We start from the raw sequence: 18,306 nt of genomic DNA, 5'->3' as shown, positions 1-18,306 counted from the left end.
ACGGACCAAGCGCCCCTTCTGAGAGGTCGTGGGCCTCGTTGGAGAGGTGTGGGGGAACGTGGTAGAGGACAAGGCCACGGACCAAGCACCCCTTCTGAGAGGTGGTCGTGGGCCTCGTTGGAGAGGTGTGGGGGGAACGTGGTAGAGGACAAGGCCACGGACCAAGGCAGCAACAGCAAAGAGCGTCCAATGAAATCCGAGCAATAGTTTTAGACCATGTCGTAAATCATGACAAGACAATGACTGAGGCAGCTACAATGATTCAACCAAATCTCATAAGATCAACCATGGCCTCAATCATCAGAACGTTCTGCAATGAGAACCGGTAAGTCTTCAGCATGCGCTAAACATTAGGCTACTCTCAACTGTCAAATGACTGTATATTGCATGCCAATGTGTACCACAGAGTAGTTGATGTGACTAAATGTGATCTTACTGTCATTTTCCCAGCAGCATTGAGACTAGGGCAAATAGGGGAGGCAGAGGGAAAATTCTGATTGACCAATAAGAGCGGCCTGTGGTCAATTTGGTTCGGGACAGAAATGATATTCGCCTTACAGATATTTGGCAGCATCATCTTGGACAATGACAACATGTTCAACAATGTGGAAGCCATAAGTTTGCTGACTATTGCAGGCATGCTGAAAAGGCACCAGGTGTCTCTAAAACAGATATATACCTTGTGCCTTTGGAAAGAAATGCAGACAGAGTGAAGTAACTGAGGACTGAGTATGTTCAGGTATGTTTAGTTTCAAGATGCCTGTTGTGAAAATTTCCCCCCCAACATTCTACATCATTGTAATCAGTAATTCTCTATCCAAAATGTATTTTTAGAGGGTGATGGAGCTGGATACTGATGAAAACCATCACAAATTCCTCTTTTTGGATGAGACAGGCTTCAACCTGGCCAAGACAAGGAGGAGAGGTCGGAATTTCATTGGCCAGCGGGCGACCATCCAAATACCTGGACAACGTGGGGCCAACCTCACCATGTGTGCGGCTATATCAGAAGATGGTGTGGGTGGGACGCAGACCTCGTATTGGATCATATAATGCAGCTCTCCTTGTAACCTTGATGAGATAAATCAGGTCTGTAGAGCTGATGGCGTGACCTATGTCAATGTGTGTCAAGCATGGTTTCAGGCCCATCCACAATTTACCACCATGAACTTATCCCCATACTCTCCTTTCCCTAAACCGATTGAGGAATTTTTCTCCACATGGAGGTGGAAAGTATATGATAGGCGCCCTCACGAACAAGCCGCCCTTCTCTAGGCCGTGGATGACGCATGCAATGACATCACGGCAGACCAGTGTCAGGCCTGGATTCACCTGAAGATTCTTCCCAAGATGTTTGGCCAATGAAATCACCTTCTGATGTGGATGAGAACCTGTGGTCAAATCCACCAGACAGGGTTGATGGAAATATAGAAGTACAGTAATTAAACCTTTGTTTTGATTTTTACAGTAAGTCAGGTGAGGAACACTGCAGTGGTGTTTTACAGTAAGCCAGGTGAGGAACACTGCAGTTGATGTTTTACAGTAAGCCAGGTGAGGAACACTGCAGTGATCTTTTACAGTAAGCCAGGTGAGGAACACTGCAGTGATGTTTTACAGTAAGCCAGGTGAGGAACACTGCAGTGATGTTTTACAGTAAGCCAGGTGAGGAACACTGCAGTGATGTTTTACAGTAAGCCAGGTGAGGAATACTGCAGTGATGTTTTACAGTAAGACAGGTGAGGAACACTGCAGTGATGTTTTACAGTAAGCCAGGTGAGGAACACTGCAGTGATCTTTTACAGTAAGCCAGGTGAGGAACACTGCAGTGATGTTTTACAGTAAGCTAGGTGAGGAACACTGCAGTGATGTTTTACAGTAAGCCAGGTGAGGAACACTGCAGTGATGTTTTACAGTAAACCAGGTGAGGAACACTGCAGTGATGTTTTACAGTAAGCCAGGTGAGGAACACTGCAGTTGACATTTTACAGTAAGCCAGGTGAGGAACACTGCAGTGATGTTTTACAGTAAGCCAGGTGAGGAACACTGCAGTTGACATTTTACAGTAAGCCAGGTGAGGAACACTGCAGTGATGTTTTACAGTAAGCCAGGTGAGGAACACTGCAGTGATGTTTTACAGTAAGCCAGGTGAGGAACACTGCAGTGATGTTTTACAGTAAGCCAGGTGAGGAACACTGCAGTGATGTTTTACAGTAAGCCAGGTGAGGAACACTGCAGTGATGTTTTACAGTAAGCCAGGTGAGGAACACTGTAGTGATGTTTTACAGTAAGCCAGGTGAGGAACACTGCAGTGATGTTTTACAGTAAGCCAGGTGAGGAACACTGCAGTGATATTTTACAGTTAGCCAGGCGAGGAACACTGCAGTGATGTTTTACAGTAAGCCAGGTGAGGAACACTGCAGTGGTGTTTTACAGTAAACCAGGTGAGGAACACTGTAGTGATGTTTTACAGTAAGCCAGGTGAGGAAAACTGCAGTGATGTTTTACAGTAAGCCAGGTGAGGAACACTGCAGTGATGTTTTACAGTAAGCCAGGTGAGGAAAACTGCAGTGATGTTTTACAGTAAGCCAGGTGAGGAACACTGCAGTGATGTTTTACAGTAAGCCAGGAGAGGAACACTGCAGTGGTGTTTTACAGTAAACCAGGTGAGGAATACTGCAGTTGATGTTTTACAGTAAGCCAGGAGAGGAACACTGCAGTGATGTTTTCACATATTTTGTACTACAATATTTAATGATTGTATAAACAACTACACAGTGAAACTAACTGTCGGTATCTTGTGTGTGTGTGTGTGATCTAAATGAATGTTCCGATGGTGTTTCATGATAAATGAGTTATTTGACCCAATAAATCTGCAAGTGCAAGGTTTCTTTAAAGATATGAACGCACAATGCAATGTTTTGAACATTGGACAGCCTGTGTTACAAGTGATGACCGTTTAGAGTTGTGTGTCTAGAGATTTGAGTAATCACCACATGGTTCTGAAATGAGTGACAAAGGGACTGTAGAAAACTGGACCTCAAAGGTCACTGTTGAAACCCTTCTCTTCTTCAATCCCCTCGGAGCTATCTCACCTGTGTGTGTGTGTGTGTGTGTGTGTGTGTGTGTGTGTGTGGTGTATGGTGTGTGTGTGTGTGTGTGTGTGTGTGTATGTGTGTGTGTGTGGTGTGTGTGTGTGGTGTGTGGTGTGTGTGTGTGTGTGTGTGTGTGTGTGTGTGTGTGTGTGTGCGTGTGTGTGCGTGCGTGCGTGTGTGTGTGTGGTGTGTGTGTGTGTGTGTGTGTGTGGTGTGTGTGTGTGTGTGTGTGGTGTGTGTGTGTTTGTGGTGTGTGTGTGTGTGGTGTGTGGTGTGTGGTGTCTGTCTGCTTTACTCTGATACATTCATCTAATAGAGACGGGACTCTGTCTCTCTGCTTTACTCTGATACATTCAGACACAGTTGTTGTCAGTAGAACATCAGCCTGTTTGGGTGGTTAGGGTGCAACACAAAGCCACACAGGTTGTTGGTAGATTGGTCGACACACGGAGGCCGTGGACGACACACGGAGGCAGTGGACGACACACTGAGGCCGTGGACGACACACTGAGGCCGTGGACGACACACTGAGGCCGTGGACGACACACGGAGGCAGTGGACGACACACTGAGGCCGTGGACGACACACTGAGGCCGTGGATGACACACGGAGGCCGTGGATGACACACGGAGGCCGTGGACGACACACGCGGAGGTCGTGGACGACACACGCAGGCCGTGGACGACACACAGAGGTCGTGGATGACACACGGAGGTCGTGGATGACACACAGAGGTCGTGGATGACACACAGAGGTCGTGGATGACACATGGAGGCCATGGACGACACACACAGAGGCCGTGGATGACACACACAGGCCGTGGACGACACACAGAGGTCGTGGATGACACACGGAGGCCATGGACGACACACACAGGCCGTGGACGACACACACAGGCCGTGGACGACACACACACAGGCCATGGACGACACACACACAGGCCATGGATGACACACAGAGGTCGTGGACGACACCCACAGGCCGTGGATGACACACAGAGGCCGTGGACGACACACACAGGCCGTGGATGACACACAGAGGTCGTGGACGACACACACAGGCCGTGGATGACACACACAGAGGCCGTGGATGACACACACAGGCCGTGGATGACACACAGAGGTCGTGGACGACACACACAGGCCGTGGATGACACACACAGAGGCCGTGGACGACACACAGAGGCCGTGGATGACACACAGAGGCCGTGGACGACACACACAGAGGTCGTGGACGACACACACAGGCCGTGGACGACACATGGAGGCCGTGGACGACACACACAGAGGCCGTGGACGACACACACAGAGGCCATGGACGACACACACAGAGGTCGTGGACGACACACAGAGGCCGTGGACGACACACACAGAGGTCGTGGACGACACACACAGGCCGTGGACGACACACACAGGCCGTGGACGACACACACAGGCCGTGGACGACACACACAGACCGTGGACGACACACAGAGGTCGTGGATGACACACACAGGCCGTGGACGACACACAGAGGTCGTGGATGACACACGGAGGCCATGGACGACACACACAGGCCGTGGACGACACACACAGGCCGTGGACGACACACACACAGGCCATGGACGACACACACACAGGCCATGGATGACACACAGAGGTCGTGGACGACACACACAGGCCGTGGATGACACACACAGAGGCCGTGGACGACACACACAGGCCGTGGATGACACACAGAGGTCGTGGACGACACACACAGGCCGTGGATGACACACACAGAGGCCGTGGACGACACACACAGGCCGTGGATGACACACAGAGGTCGTGGACGACACACACAGGCCGTGGATGACACACACAGAGGCCGTGGACGACACACAGAGGCCGTGGATGACACACAGAGGCCGTGGACATTCTGTCTGCTTGTCACTAAACGATGGGAGGAAGTTTATTCGCCTTGTGGGCAGTGGACTGCCAGTGTAGATAGATGAGAGTCAAGTCCAGCTCAGGCTAACAGATAAACACACAGTATGAACAGATAACCCCCCCCCCCCCACACACACACACACACCCACACACAGAGACACAGATACACACATGAGCAGAGAGACCCCCCCCCCCTCCGCCCCCATACCTCTGCAGATGGGTCGGTCGTCGCTCCAGCCTACGTAGCTGTCTGTGACTCTCAGGCAGCTGATGCTCTTAGAGCCCTGCAGCTCGTAACCCTCATCACAGGAGAAGTACACCGTGGTTCCCCGCCTGTAGGGGGAGGTAGAGAGACAGAGGTTTATACACATAGAGATGGATGTATTGTAACACTGGTCTTTAACGTCTTGGGAAGGAAAACTACCGTCCTGAAGGGTTGTCTGTATGTACAGTGCCTTGCGAAAGTATTCGGCCCCCTTGAACTTTGCGACCTTTTGCCACATTTCAGGCTTCAAACATAAAGATATAAAACTGTATTTTTTTGTGAAGAATCAACAACAAGTGGGACACAATCATGAAGTGGAACGACATTTATTGGATATTTCATTTTTTAACAAATCAAAAACTGAAAAATTGAGCGGTTACAGCTGTAACCTCCTGTCTCTCCTCTGTTCATGTACAGTACTTTCCCCTCTGTCTCTCCTCTGTTCATGTACAGTACTCTCCCCTCTGTCTCTCCTCTGTTCATGTACAGTACTCTCCCCTCTGTCTCTCCTCTGTTCATGTACAGTACTCTCCCCTCTGTCTCTCCTCTGTTCATGTACAGTACTCTCCCCTCTGTCTCTCCTCTGTTCATGTACAGTACTCTCCCCTCTGTCTCTCCTCTGTTCATGTACAGTACTCTCCCCTCTGTCTCTCCTCTGTTCATGTACAGTACTCTCCCCTCTGTCTCTCCTCTGTTCATGTACAGTACTCTCCCCTCTGTCTCTGTCTCTCCTCTGTTCATGTACAGTACTCTCCCCTCTGTCTCTGTCTCCCCTCTGTTCATGTACAGTACTCTCCCCTCAGTCTCCCATCAGTCTCCCCTCAGTCTCCCCTCAGTCTCCCCTCAGTCTCTCCCCTCAGTCTCTCCCCTCAGTCTCTCCCCTCAGTCTCTCCTCAGTCTCCCCTCTGTTCATGTACAGTACTCTCCCCTCAGTCTCCCATCAGTCTCCCCTCAGTCTCCCCTCAGTCTCTCCCCTCCTTTACCTGAAGTCTGATCCTTTTCTTCTCCCTCGGTCAGGGATCCCCGGGTCTGGACACATGTTATGTCCCTGGGCCACACCCATCTGAGACACTGAGAGGGGAGGATGAGAGAGAGAGATGAGAGGGAGGGTTGAGAGAGAGGGATGAGAGAGGGATAAGAGAGGGATGAGAGAGAGGGATGAGAGAGAGGGGTGAGAGGGAGGGTTGAGAGAGAGGGATAAGAGAGGGATGAGAGGGATGAGAGGGATGAGAGGGATGAGAGGGAGGGATGAGAGAGAGGGATGAGAGAGAGGGATGAGAGGGAGGGATGAGAGGGAGGGATGAGAGAGAGGGATGAGAGGGAGGGATAAGAGAGGGAGGGATGAGAGAGAGGGATGAGAGGGAGGGGTGAGAGAGAGGGGTCAGAGGGAGGGATGAGAGAGAGGGGTGAGAGAGAGGGGTGAGAGGGAGGGTTGAGAGGGAGGGATGAGAGGGAGGGTGAGAGAGAGGGGTCAGAGGGAGGGATGAGAGGGAGGGGTGAGAGAGAGGGGTCAGAGGGAGGGATGAGAGGGAGGGGTGAGAGGGAGGGTTGAGAGAGAGGGATAAGAGAGGGATGAGAGAGAGTGATGAGAGAGAGGGATGAGAGGGATGAGAGAGAGGGATGAGAGAGAGGGATGAGAGAGAGGGATGAGAGAGAGGGTTGAGAGAGAGGGATAAGAGAGGGATGAGAGAGAGGGATGAGAGAGAGGGATGAGAGAGAGGGATGAGACAGAGGGATAAGAGAGGGATGAGAGAGAGGGATGAGAGAGAGGGATGAGAGGGAGGGATGAGAGAGAGGGATGAGAGAAGAAATAGAGAGAGGGATGAGAGGGATGAGAGAGAGGGATGAGAGAGAGGGATGAGAGAGAGGGATGAGAGAGAGGGATGAGAGAGAGGGATGAGAGAGAGGGGTCAGAGGGAGGGATGAGAGGGAGGGATGAGAGAGAGGGATGAGAGAAGAAATAGAGAGAGGGATGAGAGGGATGAGAGAGAGGGATGAGAGAGAGGGATGAGAGAGAGACAGAGTTAGATATTCACAGATTTTTACAGCGAAAATCCCGGTAAATTACCTGACGAAGCATTTAAACTAAACCTGATAACGACACACATTGTTACATGTCCCCGGCCCAGACTACATCCACGAGGAGAGAAGGGTAAACGTGATTGGCATGCAAATACAGTGGATTTCTCAATTCAACACGATCAAACAGGGTGGTGCAGCTACCTATAGCCAGGCTAAATACCTGCTCTGACATCGCCTCATGTCTAGAGCCAGAAGGGATCGACTGGAATCTTTCTCACCTAAGACTTGTAGAGAACTGTCAACATATTCATGACATACCATTTGAAATGCACATGTCTGCAGCCTTTGTCACTTGGCATAGTTTTAGCCATAATATTCATTATATCTTTGTGAAGGTTAGGGATTGATATTCCTCTGTTGACCATCATCAACATTATCATCTATTTAAATAATAATATCTCCACCAATATGAAAGGATCATGCTAAAACATGTCAACAGACTGAGACAGGAAGGGGAAGTGACACAGGGTCAGTGAGCCAGCCAACCCTGCAGGCCCTTTGACAGACAGGGCGGGGTCGAAGGTCCGACAGGCGGGGCCAAATCCAAAGTGACACCGGCTGATTAGCCGAGACTCTGGAGCATGGCAGGGGGGCTCATGCATATTGATGAGGGGGGGAAAGGGCAGGATCGTCTCAAGGGAACGGAGGTCATAACCAGGGCAGTGGGATGGAGAGAGAAAGAGTTGGAGGAGAAGTTAAAGAAGGAGAGAAGAAGAATTCAAATTAAAATTAAGAGGAAATTATTAAAATAGAATAAAGAGCAGAAGGTGATGGAGGTGATGGAGGTGATGGAGGTGATGGAGGTAGAGGACTAGAGGTGATGGAGGTGATGGAGGTGATGGAGGTGATGAGGTAGAGGAGGTGATGGAGGTGATGGAGGTGATGGAGGTGATGGAGGTGATGGAGGTAGAGGACTAGAGGTGATGGAGGTGATGGAGGTGATGGAGGTGATGGAGGTAGAGGAGGTGATGGAGGTGATGGAGGTGATGGAGGTGATGGAGGTGATGGAGGTAGAGGACTAGAGGTGATGGAGGTGATGGAGGTAGAGGACTAGAGGTGATGGAGGTGATGGAGGTAGAGGACTAGAGGTGATGGAGGTGATGGAGGTAGAGGACTAGAGGTGATGGAGGTGATGGAGGTGATGGAGGTGATGGAGGTAGAGGACTAGAGGTGATGGAGGTGATGGAGGTGATGGAGGTGATGGAGGTAGAGGACTAGAGGTGATGGAGGTGATGGAGGTGATGGAGGTGATGGAGGTGATGGAGGTGATGGAGGTAGAGGACTAGAGGAGATGGGTATGAGGTGATGGAGGTGATGGAGGTGATGGAGGTGATGGAGGTAGAGGACTAGAGGAGATGGGTATGAGGTGATGGAGGTGATGGAGGTGATGGAGGTGATGGAGGTGATGGAGGTGATGGAGGTAGAGGACTAGAGGAGATGGGTATGAGGTGATGGAGGTAGAGGAGATGGGTATGAGGTGATGGAGATAGAGGACTAGAGGAGATGGGTATGTGGTGATGGAGGTGGAGGACTAGAGGAGATGGGTATGTGGTGATGGAGGTGGAGGACTAGAGGAGATGGGTATGTGGTGATGGAGGTAGAGGACTAGAGGAGATGGGTATGTGGTGATGGAGGTAGAGGACTAGAGGAGATGGGTATGAGGTGATGGAGATAGAGGACTAGAGGAGATGGGTATGAGGTGATGGAGATAGAGGACTAGAGGAGATGGGTATGAGGTGATGGAGGTAGAGGACTAGATGAGATGGGCATGAGGTGATGGAGATAGAGGACTAGAGGAGATGGGTATGAGGTGATGGAGGTAGAGGACTAGAGGAGATGGGTATGAGGTGATGGAGGTAGAGGAGATGGGTATGAGGTGATGGAGGTAGAGGAGATGGGTATGAGGTGATGGAGGTAGAGGAGATGGGTATGTGGTGATGGAGGTAGAGGACTAGAGGAGATGGGTATGAGGTTATGGAGGTAGAGGAGATGGGTATGTGGTGATGGAGGTAGAGGACTAGAGGAGATGGGTATGTGGTGATGGAGGTAGAGGAGATGGGTATGTGGTGATGGAGAGGAGATGGGTAGAGGAGATGGGTAGAGGAGATGGGTGATGGAGGAGTAGAGGACTAGATGGGTATGAGGTGATGGAGGTAGAGGACTAGAGGAGATGGGTATGAGGTGGTGATGGAGGTAGAGGAGATGGGTATGAGGTGATGGAGGTGATGGAGGTGAGGAGATGGGTATGAGGTGATGGAGGTAGAGGAGATGGGTATGTGGTGATGGAGGTAGAGGACTAGAGGAGATGGGTATGAGGTGATGGAGGTAGAGGACTAGAGGATATGGGTATGAGGTGATGGAGGTAGAGGACTAGAGGAGATGGGTATGAGGTGATGGAGGTAGAGGACTAGAGGAGATGGGTATGAGGTGATGGAGGTAGAGGACTAGAGGAGATGGGTATGAGGTGATGGAGGTAGAGGAGATGGGTATGTGGTGATGGAGGTAGAGGACTAGAGGAGATGGGTATGTGGTGATGGAGGTAGAGGAGATGGGTATGTGGTGATGGAGGTAGAGGACTAGAGGAGATGGGTATGTGGTGATGGAGGTAGAGGAGATGGGTATGTGGTGATGGAGGTAGAGGACTAGAGGAGATGGGTATGTGGTGATGGAGGTAGAGGACTAGAGGAGATGGGTATGAGGTGATGGAGGTAGAGGACTAGAGGAGATGGGTATGTGGTGATGGAGGTAGAGGACTAGAGGAGATGGGTATGAGGTGATGGAGGTAGAGGACTAGAGGAGATGGGTATGAGGTGATGGAGGTAGAGGACTAGAGGAGATGGGTATGTGGTGATGGAGGTAGAGGACTAGAGGAGATGGGTATGAGGTGATGGAGGTAGAGGACTAGAGGAGATGGGTATGTGGTGATGGAGGTAGAGGACTAGAGGAGATGGGTATGTGGTGATGGAGGTAGAGGACTAGAGGAGATGGGTATGTGGTGATGGAGGTAGAGGACTAGAGGAGATGGGTATGTGGTGATGGAGGTAGAGGACTAGAGGAGATGGGTATGTGGTGATGGAGGTAGAGGACTAGAGGAGATGGGTATGTGGTGATGGAGGTAGAGGACTAGAGGAGATAGGTATGTGGTGATGGAGGTAGAGGACTAGAGGAGATGGGTATGAGGTGATGGAGGTAGAGGACTAGAGGAGATGGGTATGAGGTGATGGAGGTAGAGGACTAGAGGAGATGGGTATGAGGTGATGGAGGTAGAGGAGATGGGTATGAGGTGATGGAGATAGAGGACTAGAGGAGATGGGTATGTGGTGATGGAGGTGGAGGACTAGAGGAGATGGGTATGTGGTGATGGAGGTAGAGGACTAGAGGAGATGGGTATGTGGTGATGGAGGTGGAGGACTAGAGGAGATGGGTATGTGGTGATGGAGGTAGAGGACTAGAGGAGATGGGTATGTGGTGATGGAGGTAGAGGACTAGAGGAGATGGGTATGAGGTGATGGAGATAGAGGACTAGAGGAGATGGGTATGAGGTGATGGAGATAGAGGACTAGAGGAGATGGGTATGAGGTGATGGAGGTAGAGGACTAGAGGAGATGGGTATGAGGTGATGGAGATAGAGGACTAGAGGAGATGGGTATGAGGTGATGGAGGTAGAGGACTAGAGGAGATGGGTATGAGGTGATGGAGGTAGAGGACTAGAGGAGATGGGTATGAGGTGATGGAGGTAGAGGACTAGAGGAGATGGGTATGAGGTGATGGAGATAGAGGACTAGAGGAGATGGGTATGAGGTGATGGAGGTAGAGGACTAGAGGAGATGGGTATGAGGTGATGGAGGTAGAGGAGATGGGTATGAGGTGATGGAGATAGAGGACTAGAGGAGATGGGTATGTGGTGATGGAGGTGGAGGACTAGAGGAGATGGGTATGTGGTGATGGAGGTAGAGGACTAGAGGAGATGGGTATGTGGTGATGGAGGTAGAGGACTAGAGGAGATGGGTATGAGGTGATGGAGATAGAGGACTAGAGGAGATGGGTATGAGGTGATGGAGATAGAGGACTAGAGGAGATGGGTATGAGGTGATGGAGATAGAGGAGATGGGTATGAGGTGATGGAGGTAGAGGACTAGAGGAGATGGGTATGAGGTGATGGAGGTAGAGGACTAGAGGAGATGGGTATGAGGTGATGGAGGTAGAGGACTAGAGGAGATGGGTATGAGGTGATGGAGGTAGAGGACTAGAGGAGATGGGTATGAGGTGATGGAGGTAGAGGACTAGAGGAGATGGGTATGAGGTGATGGAGGTAGAGGACTAGAGGAGATGGGTATGAGGTGATGGAGGTAGAGGACTAGAGGAGATGGGTATGAGGTGATGGAGGTGGAGGACTAGAGGAGATGGGTATGAGGTGATGGAGGTAGAGGACAAGAGGAGATGGGTATGAGGTGATGGAGGTAGAGGACTAGAGGAGATGGGTATGAGGTGATGGAGATAGAGGACTAGAGGAGATGGGTATGTGGTGATGGAGGTAGAGGACTAGAGGAGATGGGTATGTGGTGATGGAGGTAGAGGACTAGAGGAGATGGGTATGAGGTGATGGAGGTAGAGGACTAGAGGAGATGGGTATGTGGTGATGGAGGTAGAGGACTAGAGGAGATGGGTATGAGGTGATGGAGGTAGAGGACTAGAGGAGATGGGTATGAGGTGATGGAGGTAGAGGACTAGAGGAGATGGGTATGTGGTGATGGAGGTAGAGGACTAGAGGAGATGGGTATGAGGTGATGGAGGTAGAGGACTAGAGGAGATGGGTATGTGGTGATGGAGGTAGAGGACTAGAGGAGATGGGTATGTGGTGATGGAGGTAGAGGACTAGAGGAGATGGGTATGTGGTGATGGAGGTAGAGGACTAGAGGAGATGGGTATGTGGTGATGGAGGTAGAGGACTAGAGGAGATGGGTATGTGGTGATGGAGGTAGAGGACTAGAGGAGATGGGTATGTGGTGATGGAGGTAGAGGACTAGAGGAGATAGGTATGTGGTGATGGAGGTAGAGGACTAGAGGAGATGGGTATGAGGTGATGGAGGTAGAGGACTAGAGGAGATGGGTATGAGGTGATGGAGGTAGAGGACTAGAGGAGATGGGTATGAGGTGATGGAGGTAGAGGAGATGGGTATGAGGTGATGGAGATAGAGGACTAGGAGGAGATGGGTATGTGGTGATGGAGGTGGAGGACTAGAGGAGATGGGTATGTGGTGATGGAGGTAGAGGACTAGAGGAGATGGGTATGTGGTGATGGAGGTGGAGGACTAGAGGAGATGGGTATGTGGTGATGGAGGTAGAGGACTAGAGGAGATGGGTATGTGGTGATGGAGGTAGAGGACTAGAGGAGATGGGTATGAGGTGATGGAGATAGAGGACTAGAGGAGATGGGTATGAGGTGATGGAGATAGAGGACTAGAGGAGATGGGTATGAGGTGATGGAGGTAGAGGACTAGAGGAGATGGGTATGAGGTGATGGAGATAGAGGACTAGAGGAGATGGGTATGAGGTGATGGAGGTAGAGGACTAGAGGAGATGGGTATGAGGTGATGGAGGTAGAGGACTAGAGGAGATGGGTATGAGGTGATGGAGGTAGAGGACTAGAGGAGATGGGTATGAGGTGATGGAGGTAGAGGAGATGGGTATGAGGTGATGGAGATAGAGGACTAGAGGAGATGGGTATGTGGTGATGGAGGTGGAGGACTAGAGGAGATGGGTATGTGGTGATGGAGGTGGAGGACTAGAGGAGATGGGTATGTGGTGATGGAGGTAGAGGACTAGAGGAGATGGGTATGTGGTGATGGAGGTAGAGGACTAGAGGAGATGGGTATGAGGTGATGGAGATAGAGGACTAGAGGAGATGGGTATGAGGTGATGGAGATAGAGGACTAGAGGAGATGGGTATGAGGTGATGGAGGTAGAGGACTAGAGGAGATGGGTATGAGGTGATGGAGATAGAGGACTAGAGGAGATGGGTATGAGGTGATGGAGGTAGAGGACTAGAGGAGATGGGTATGAGGTGATGGAGGTAGAGGACTAGAGGAGATGGGTATGAGGTGATGGAGGTAGAGGACTAGAGGAGATGGGTATGAGGTGATGGAGGTAGAGGAGATGGGTATGAGGTGATGGAGATAGAGGACTAGAGGAGATGGGTATGTGGTGATGGAGGTGGAGGACTAGAGGAGATGGGTATGTGGTGATGGAGGTAGAGGACTAGAGGAGATGGGTATGTGGTGATGGAGGTAGAGGACTAGAGGAGATGGGTATGAGGTGATGGAGATAGAGGACTAGAGGAGATGGGTATGAGGTGATGGAGATAGAGGACTAGAGGAGATGGGTATGAGGTGATGGAGGTAGAGGACTAGAGGAGATGGGTATGAGGTGATGGAGATAGAGGACTAGAGGAGATGGGTATGAGGTGATGGAGATAGAGGACTAGAGGAGATGGGTATGTGGTGATGGAGGTGGAGGACAAGAGGAGATGGGTATGTGGTGATGGAGGTAGAGGACTAGAGGAGATGGGTATGTGGTGATGGAGGTAGAGGACTAGAGGAGATGGGTATGAGGTGATGGAGATAGAGGACTAGATGAGATGGGTATGAGGTGATGGAGATAGAGGACTAGAGGAGATGGGTATGAGGTGATGGAGATAGAGGAGATGGGTATGAGGTGATGGAGGTAGAGGACTAGAGGAGATGGGTATGAGGTGATGGAGGTAGAGGACTAGAGGAGATGGGTATGAGGTGATGGAGGTAGAGGACTAGAGGAGATGGGTATGAGGTGATGGAGATAGAGGACTAGAGGAGATGGGTATGTGGTGATGGAGGTGGAGGACAAGAGGAGATGGGTATGTGGTGATGGAGGTAGAGGACTAGAGGAGATGGGTATGTGGTGATGGAGGTAGAGGACTAGAGGAGATGGGTATGAGGTGATGGAGATAGAGGACTAGATGAGATGGGTATGAGGTGATGGAGATAGAGGACTAGAGGAGATGGGTATGAGGTGATGGAGATAGAGGAGATGGGTATGAGGTGATGGAGGTAGAGGACTAGAGGAGATGGGTATGAGGTGATGGAGGTAGAGGACTAGAGGAGATGGGTATGAGGTGATGGAGGTAGAGGACTAGAGGAGATGGGTATGAGGTGATGGAGGTAGAGGACTAGAGGAGATGGGTATGAGGTGATGGAGGTAGAGGACTAGAGGAGATGGGTATGAGGTGATGGAGGTAGAGGACTAGAGGAGATGGGTATGAGGTGATGGAGGTAGAGGACTAGAGGAGATGGGTATGAGGTGATGGAGGTAGAGGACTAGAGGAGATGGGTATGAGGTGATGGAGGTGGAGGACTAGAGGAGATGGGTATGAGGTGATGGAGGTAGAGGACAAGAGGAGATGGGTATGAGGTGATGGAGGTAGAGGACTAGAGGAGATGGGTATGAGGTGATGGAGATAGAGGACTAGAGGAGATGGGTATGAGGTGATGGAGGTAGAGGACTAGAGGAGATGGGTATGAGGTGATGGAGATAGAGGACTAGAGGAGATGGGTATGTGGTGATGGAGGTAGAGGACTAGAGGAGATGGGTATGAGGTGATGGAGATAGAGGACTAGAGGAGATGGGTATGAGGTGATGGAGGTAGAGGACTAGAGGAGATGGGTATGAGGTGATGGAGGTGGAGGACTAGAGGAGATGGGTATGAGGTGATGGAGGTAGAGGACTAGAGGAGATGGGTATGAGGTGATGGAGGTAGAGGACTAGAGGAGATGGGTATGTGGTGATGGAGGTAGAGGACTAGAGGAGATGGGTATGAGGTGATGGAGGTAGAGGACTAGAGGAGATGGGTATGAGGTGATGGAGATAGAGGACTAGAGGAGATGGGTATGAGGTGATGGAGATAGAGGACTAGAGGAGATGGGTATGTGGTGATGGAGGTAGAGGACTAGAGGAGATGGGTATGAGGTGATGGAGATAGAGGACTAGAGGAGATGGGTATGAGGTGATGGAGGTAGAGGAGATGGGTATGAGGTGATGGAGGTAGAGGAGATGGGTATGAGGTGATGGAGGTAGAGGAGATGGGTATGAGGTGATGGAGGTGGAGGAGATGGGTATGAGGTGATGGAGGTGGAGGAGATGGGTATGAGGTGATGGAGGTGGAGGACTAGAGGAGATGGGTATGAGGTGATGGAGGTAGAGGAGATGGGTATGAGGTGATGGAGGTGGAGGAGATGGGTATGAGGTGATGGAGGTGGAGGACTAGAGGAGATGGGTATGTGGTGATGGAGGTAGAGGACTAGAGGAGATGGGTATGAGGTGATGGAGATAGAGGACTAGAGGAGATGGGTATGTGGTGATGGAGGTAGAGGACTAGAGGAGATGGGTATGAGGTGATGGAGATAGAGGACTAGAGGAGATGGGTATGTGGTGATGGATAGATAGAGGACTAGAGGAGATGGGTATGTGGTGATGGAGGTAGAGGACTAGAGGAGATGGGTATGAGGTGATGGAGGTAGAGGACTAGAGGAGATGGGTATGTGGTGATGGATAGATAGAGGACTAGAGGAGATGGGTATGTGGTGATGGAGGTAGAGGACTAGAGGAGATGGGTATGTGGTGATGGAGGTAGAGGACTAGAGGAGATGGGTATGTGGTGATGGAGGTAGAGGACTAGAGGAGATGGGTATGTGGTGATGGATAGATAGAGGACTAGAGGAGATGGGTATGTGGTGATGGAGGTAGAGGACTAGAGGAGATGGGTATGAGGTGATGGAGGTAGAGGACTAGAGGAGATGGGTATGTGGTGATGGATAGATAGAGGACTAGAGGAGATGGGTATGTGGTGATGGATAGATAGAGGACTAGAGGAGATGGGTATGAGGTGATGGAGATAGAGGACTAGAGGAGATGGGTATGTGGTGATGGAGGTAGAGGACTAGAGGAGATGGGTATGAGGTGATGGAGATAGAGGACTAGAGGAGATGGGTATGAGGTGATGGAGGTAGAGGAGATGGGTATGAGGTGATGGAGGTAGAGGAGATGGGTATGAGGTGATGGAGGTAGAGGAGATGGGTATGAGGTGATGGAGGTGGAGGAGATGGGTATGAGGTGATGGAGGTGGAGGAGATGGGTATGAGGTGATGGAGGTGGAGGACTAGAGGAGATGGGTATGAGGTGATGGAGGTAGAGGAGATGGGTATGAGGTGATGGAGGTGGAGGAGATGGGTATGAGGTGATGGAGGTGGAGGACTAGAGGAGATGGGTATGTGGTGATGGAGGTAGAGGACTAGAGGAGATGGGTATGAGGTGATGGAGATAGAGGACTAGAGGAGATGGGTATGTGGTGATGGAGGTAGAGGACTAGAGGAGATGGGTATGAGGTGATGGAGATAGAGGACTAGAGGAGATGGGTATGTGGTGATGGATAGATAGAGGACTAGAGGAGATGGGTATGTGGTGATGGAGGTAGAGGACTAGAGGAGATGGGTATGAGGTGATGGAGGTAGAGGACTAGAGGAGATGGGTATGTGGTGATGGATAGATAGAGGACTAGAGGAGATGGGTATGTGGTGATGGAGGTAGAGGACTAGAGGAGATGGGTATGTGGTGATGGAGGTAGAGGACTAGAGGAGATGGGTATGTGGTGATGGAGGTAGAGGACTAGAGGAGATGGGTATGTGGTGATGGATAGATAGAGGACTAGAGGAGATGGGTATGTGGTGATGGAGGTAGAGGACTAGAGGAGATGGGTATGAGGTGATGGAGGTAGAGGACTAGAGGAGATGGGTATGTGGTGATGGATAGATAGAGGACTAGAGGAGATGGGTATGTGGTGATGGAGGTAGAGGACTAGAGGAGATGGGTATGTGGTGATGGAGGTAGAGGACTAGAGGAGATGGGTATGAGGTGATGGAGGTAGAGGAGATGGGTATGAGGTGATGGAGGTAGAGGAGATGGGTATGAGGTGATGGAGGTGGAGGAGATGGGTATGAGGTGATGGAGGTGGAGGAGATGGGTATGAGGTGATGGAGGTGGAGGACTAGAGGAGATGGGTATGAGGTGATGGAGGTAGAGGAGATGGGTATGAGGTGATGGAGGTGGAGGAGATGGGTATGAGGTGATGGAGGTGGAGGACTAGAGGAGATGGGTATGTGGTGATGGAGGTAGAGGACTAGAGGAGATGGGTATGAGGTGATGGAGATAGAGGACTAGAGGAGATGGGTATGTGGTGATGGAGGTAGAGGACTAGAGGAGATGGGTATGAGGTGATGGAGATAGAGGACTAGAGGAGATGGGTATGTGGTGATGGATAGATAGAGGACTAGAGGAGATGGGTATGTGGTGATGGAGGTAGAGGACTAGAGGAGATGGGTATGAGGTGATGGAGGTAGAGGACTAGAGGAGATGGGTACGTGGTGATGGATAGATAGAGGACTAGAGGAGATGGGTATGTGGTGATGGAGGTAGAGGACTAGAGGAGATGGGTATGTGGTGATGGAGGTAGAGGACTAGAGGAGATGGGTATGTGGTGATGGAGGTAGAGGACTAGAGGAGATGGGTATGTGGTGATGGAGGTAGAGGACTAGAGGAGATGGGTATGTGGTGATGGATAGATAGAGGACTAGAGGAGATGGGTATGTGGTGATGGAGGTAGAGGACTAGAGGAGATGGGTATGTGGTGATGGAGGTAGAGGACTAGAGGAGATGGGTATGTGGTGATGGAGGTAGAGGACTAGAGGAGATGGGTATGTGGTGATGGAGGTAGAGGACTAGAGGAGATGGGTATGTGGTGATGGATAGATAGAGGACTAGAGGAGATGGGTATGTGGTGATGGAGGTAGAGGACTAGAGGAGATGGGTATGTGGTGATGGAGGTAGAGGACTAGAGGAGATGGGTATGTGGTGATGGAGATAGAGGACTAGA

General features: G+C 50.7%; 1 protein-coding gene across 1 annotated transcript in view; it reads right to left on the bottom strand.

Annotated features, from left to right (window-relative positions):
• Positions 1-18,306, bottom strand: part of LOC115127591 (CUB and sushi domain-containing protein 2-like) — a 967,797-nt gene that overhangs the window by 490,306 nt on the left and 459,185 nt on the right. Inside the window, 2 exon segments of the mRNA XM_065018162.1 lie at positions 5,208-5,332; positions 6,248-6,335. Coding sequence (XP_064874234.1) covers positions 5,208-5,332; positions 6,248-6,335 — 213 coding nt within the window.

The sequence above is a fragment of the Oncorhynchus nerka genome, linkage group LG4 (assembly GCF_034236695.1).
Source record: "Oncorhynchus nerka isolate Pitt River linkage group LG4, Oner_Uvic_2.0, whole genome shotgun sequence".
NCBI lineage: Eukaryota > Metazoa > Chordata > Actinopteri > Salmoniformes > Salmonidae > Oncorhynchus > Oncorhynchus nerka.
This window is presented reverse-complemented; position numbering and strand designations above follow the sequence as displayed.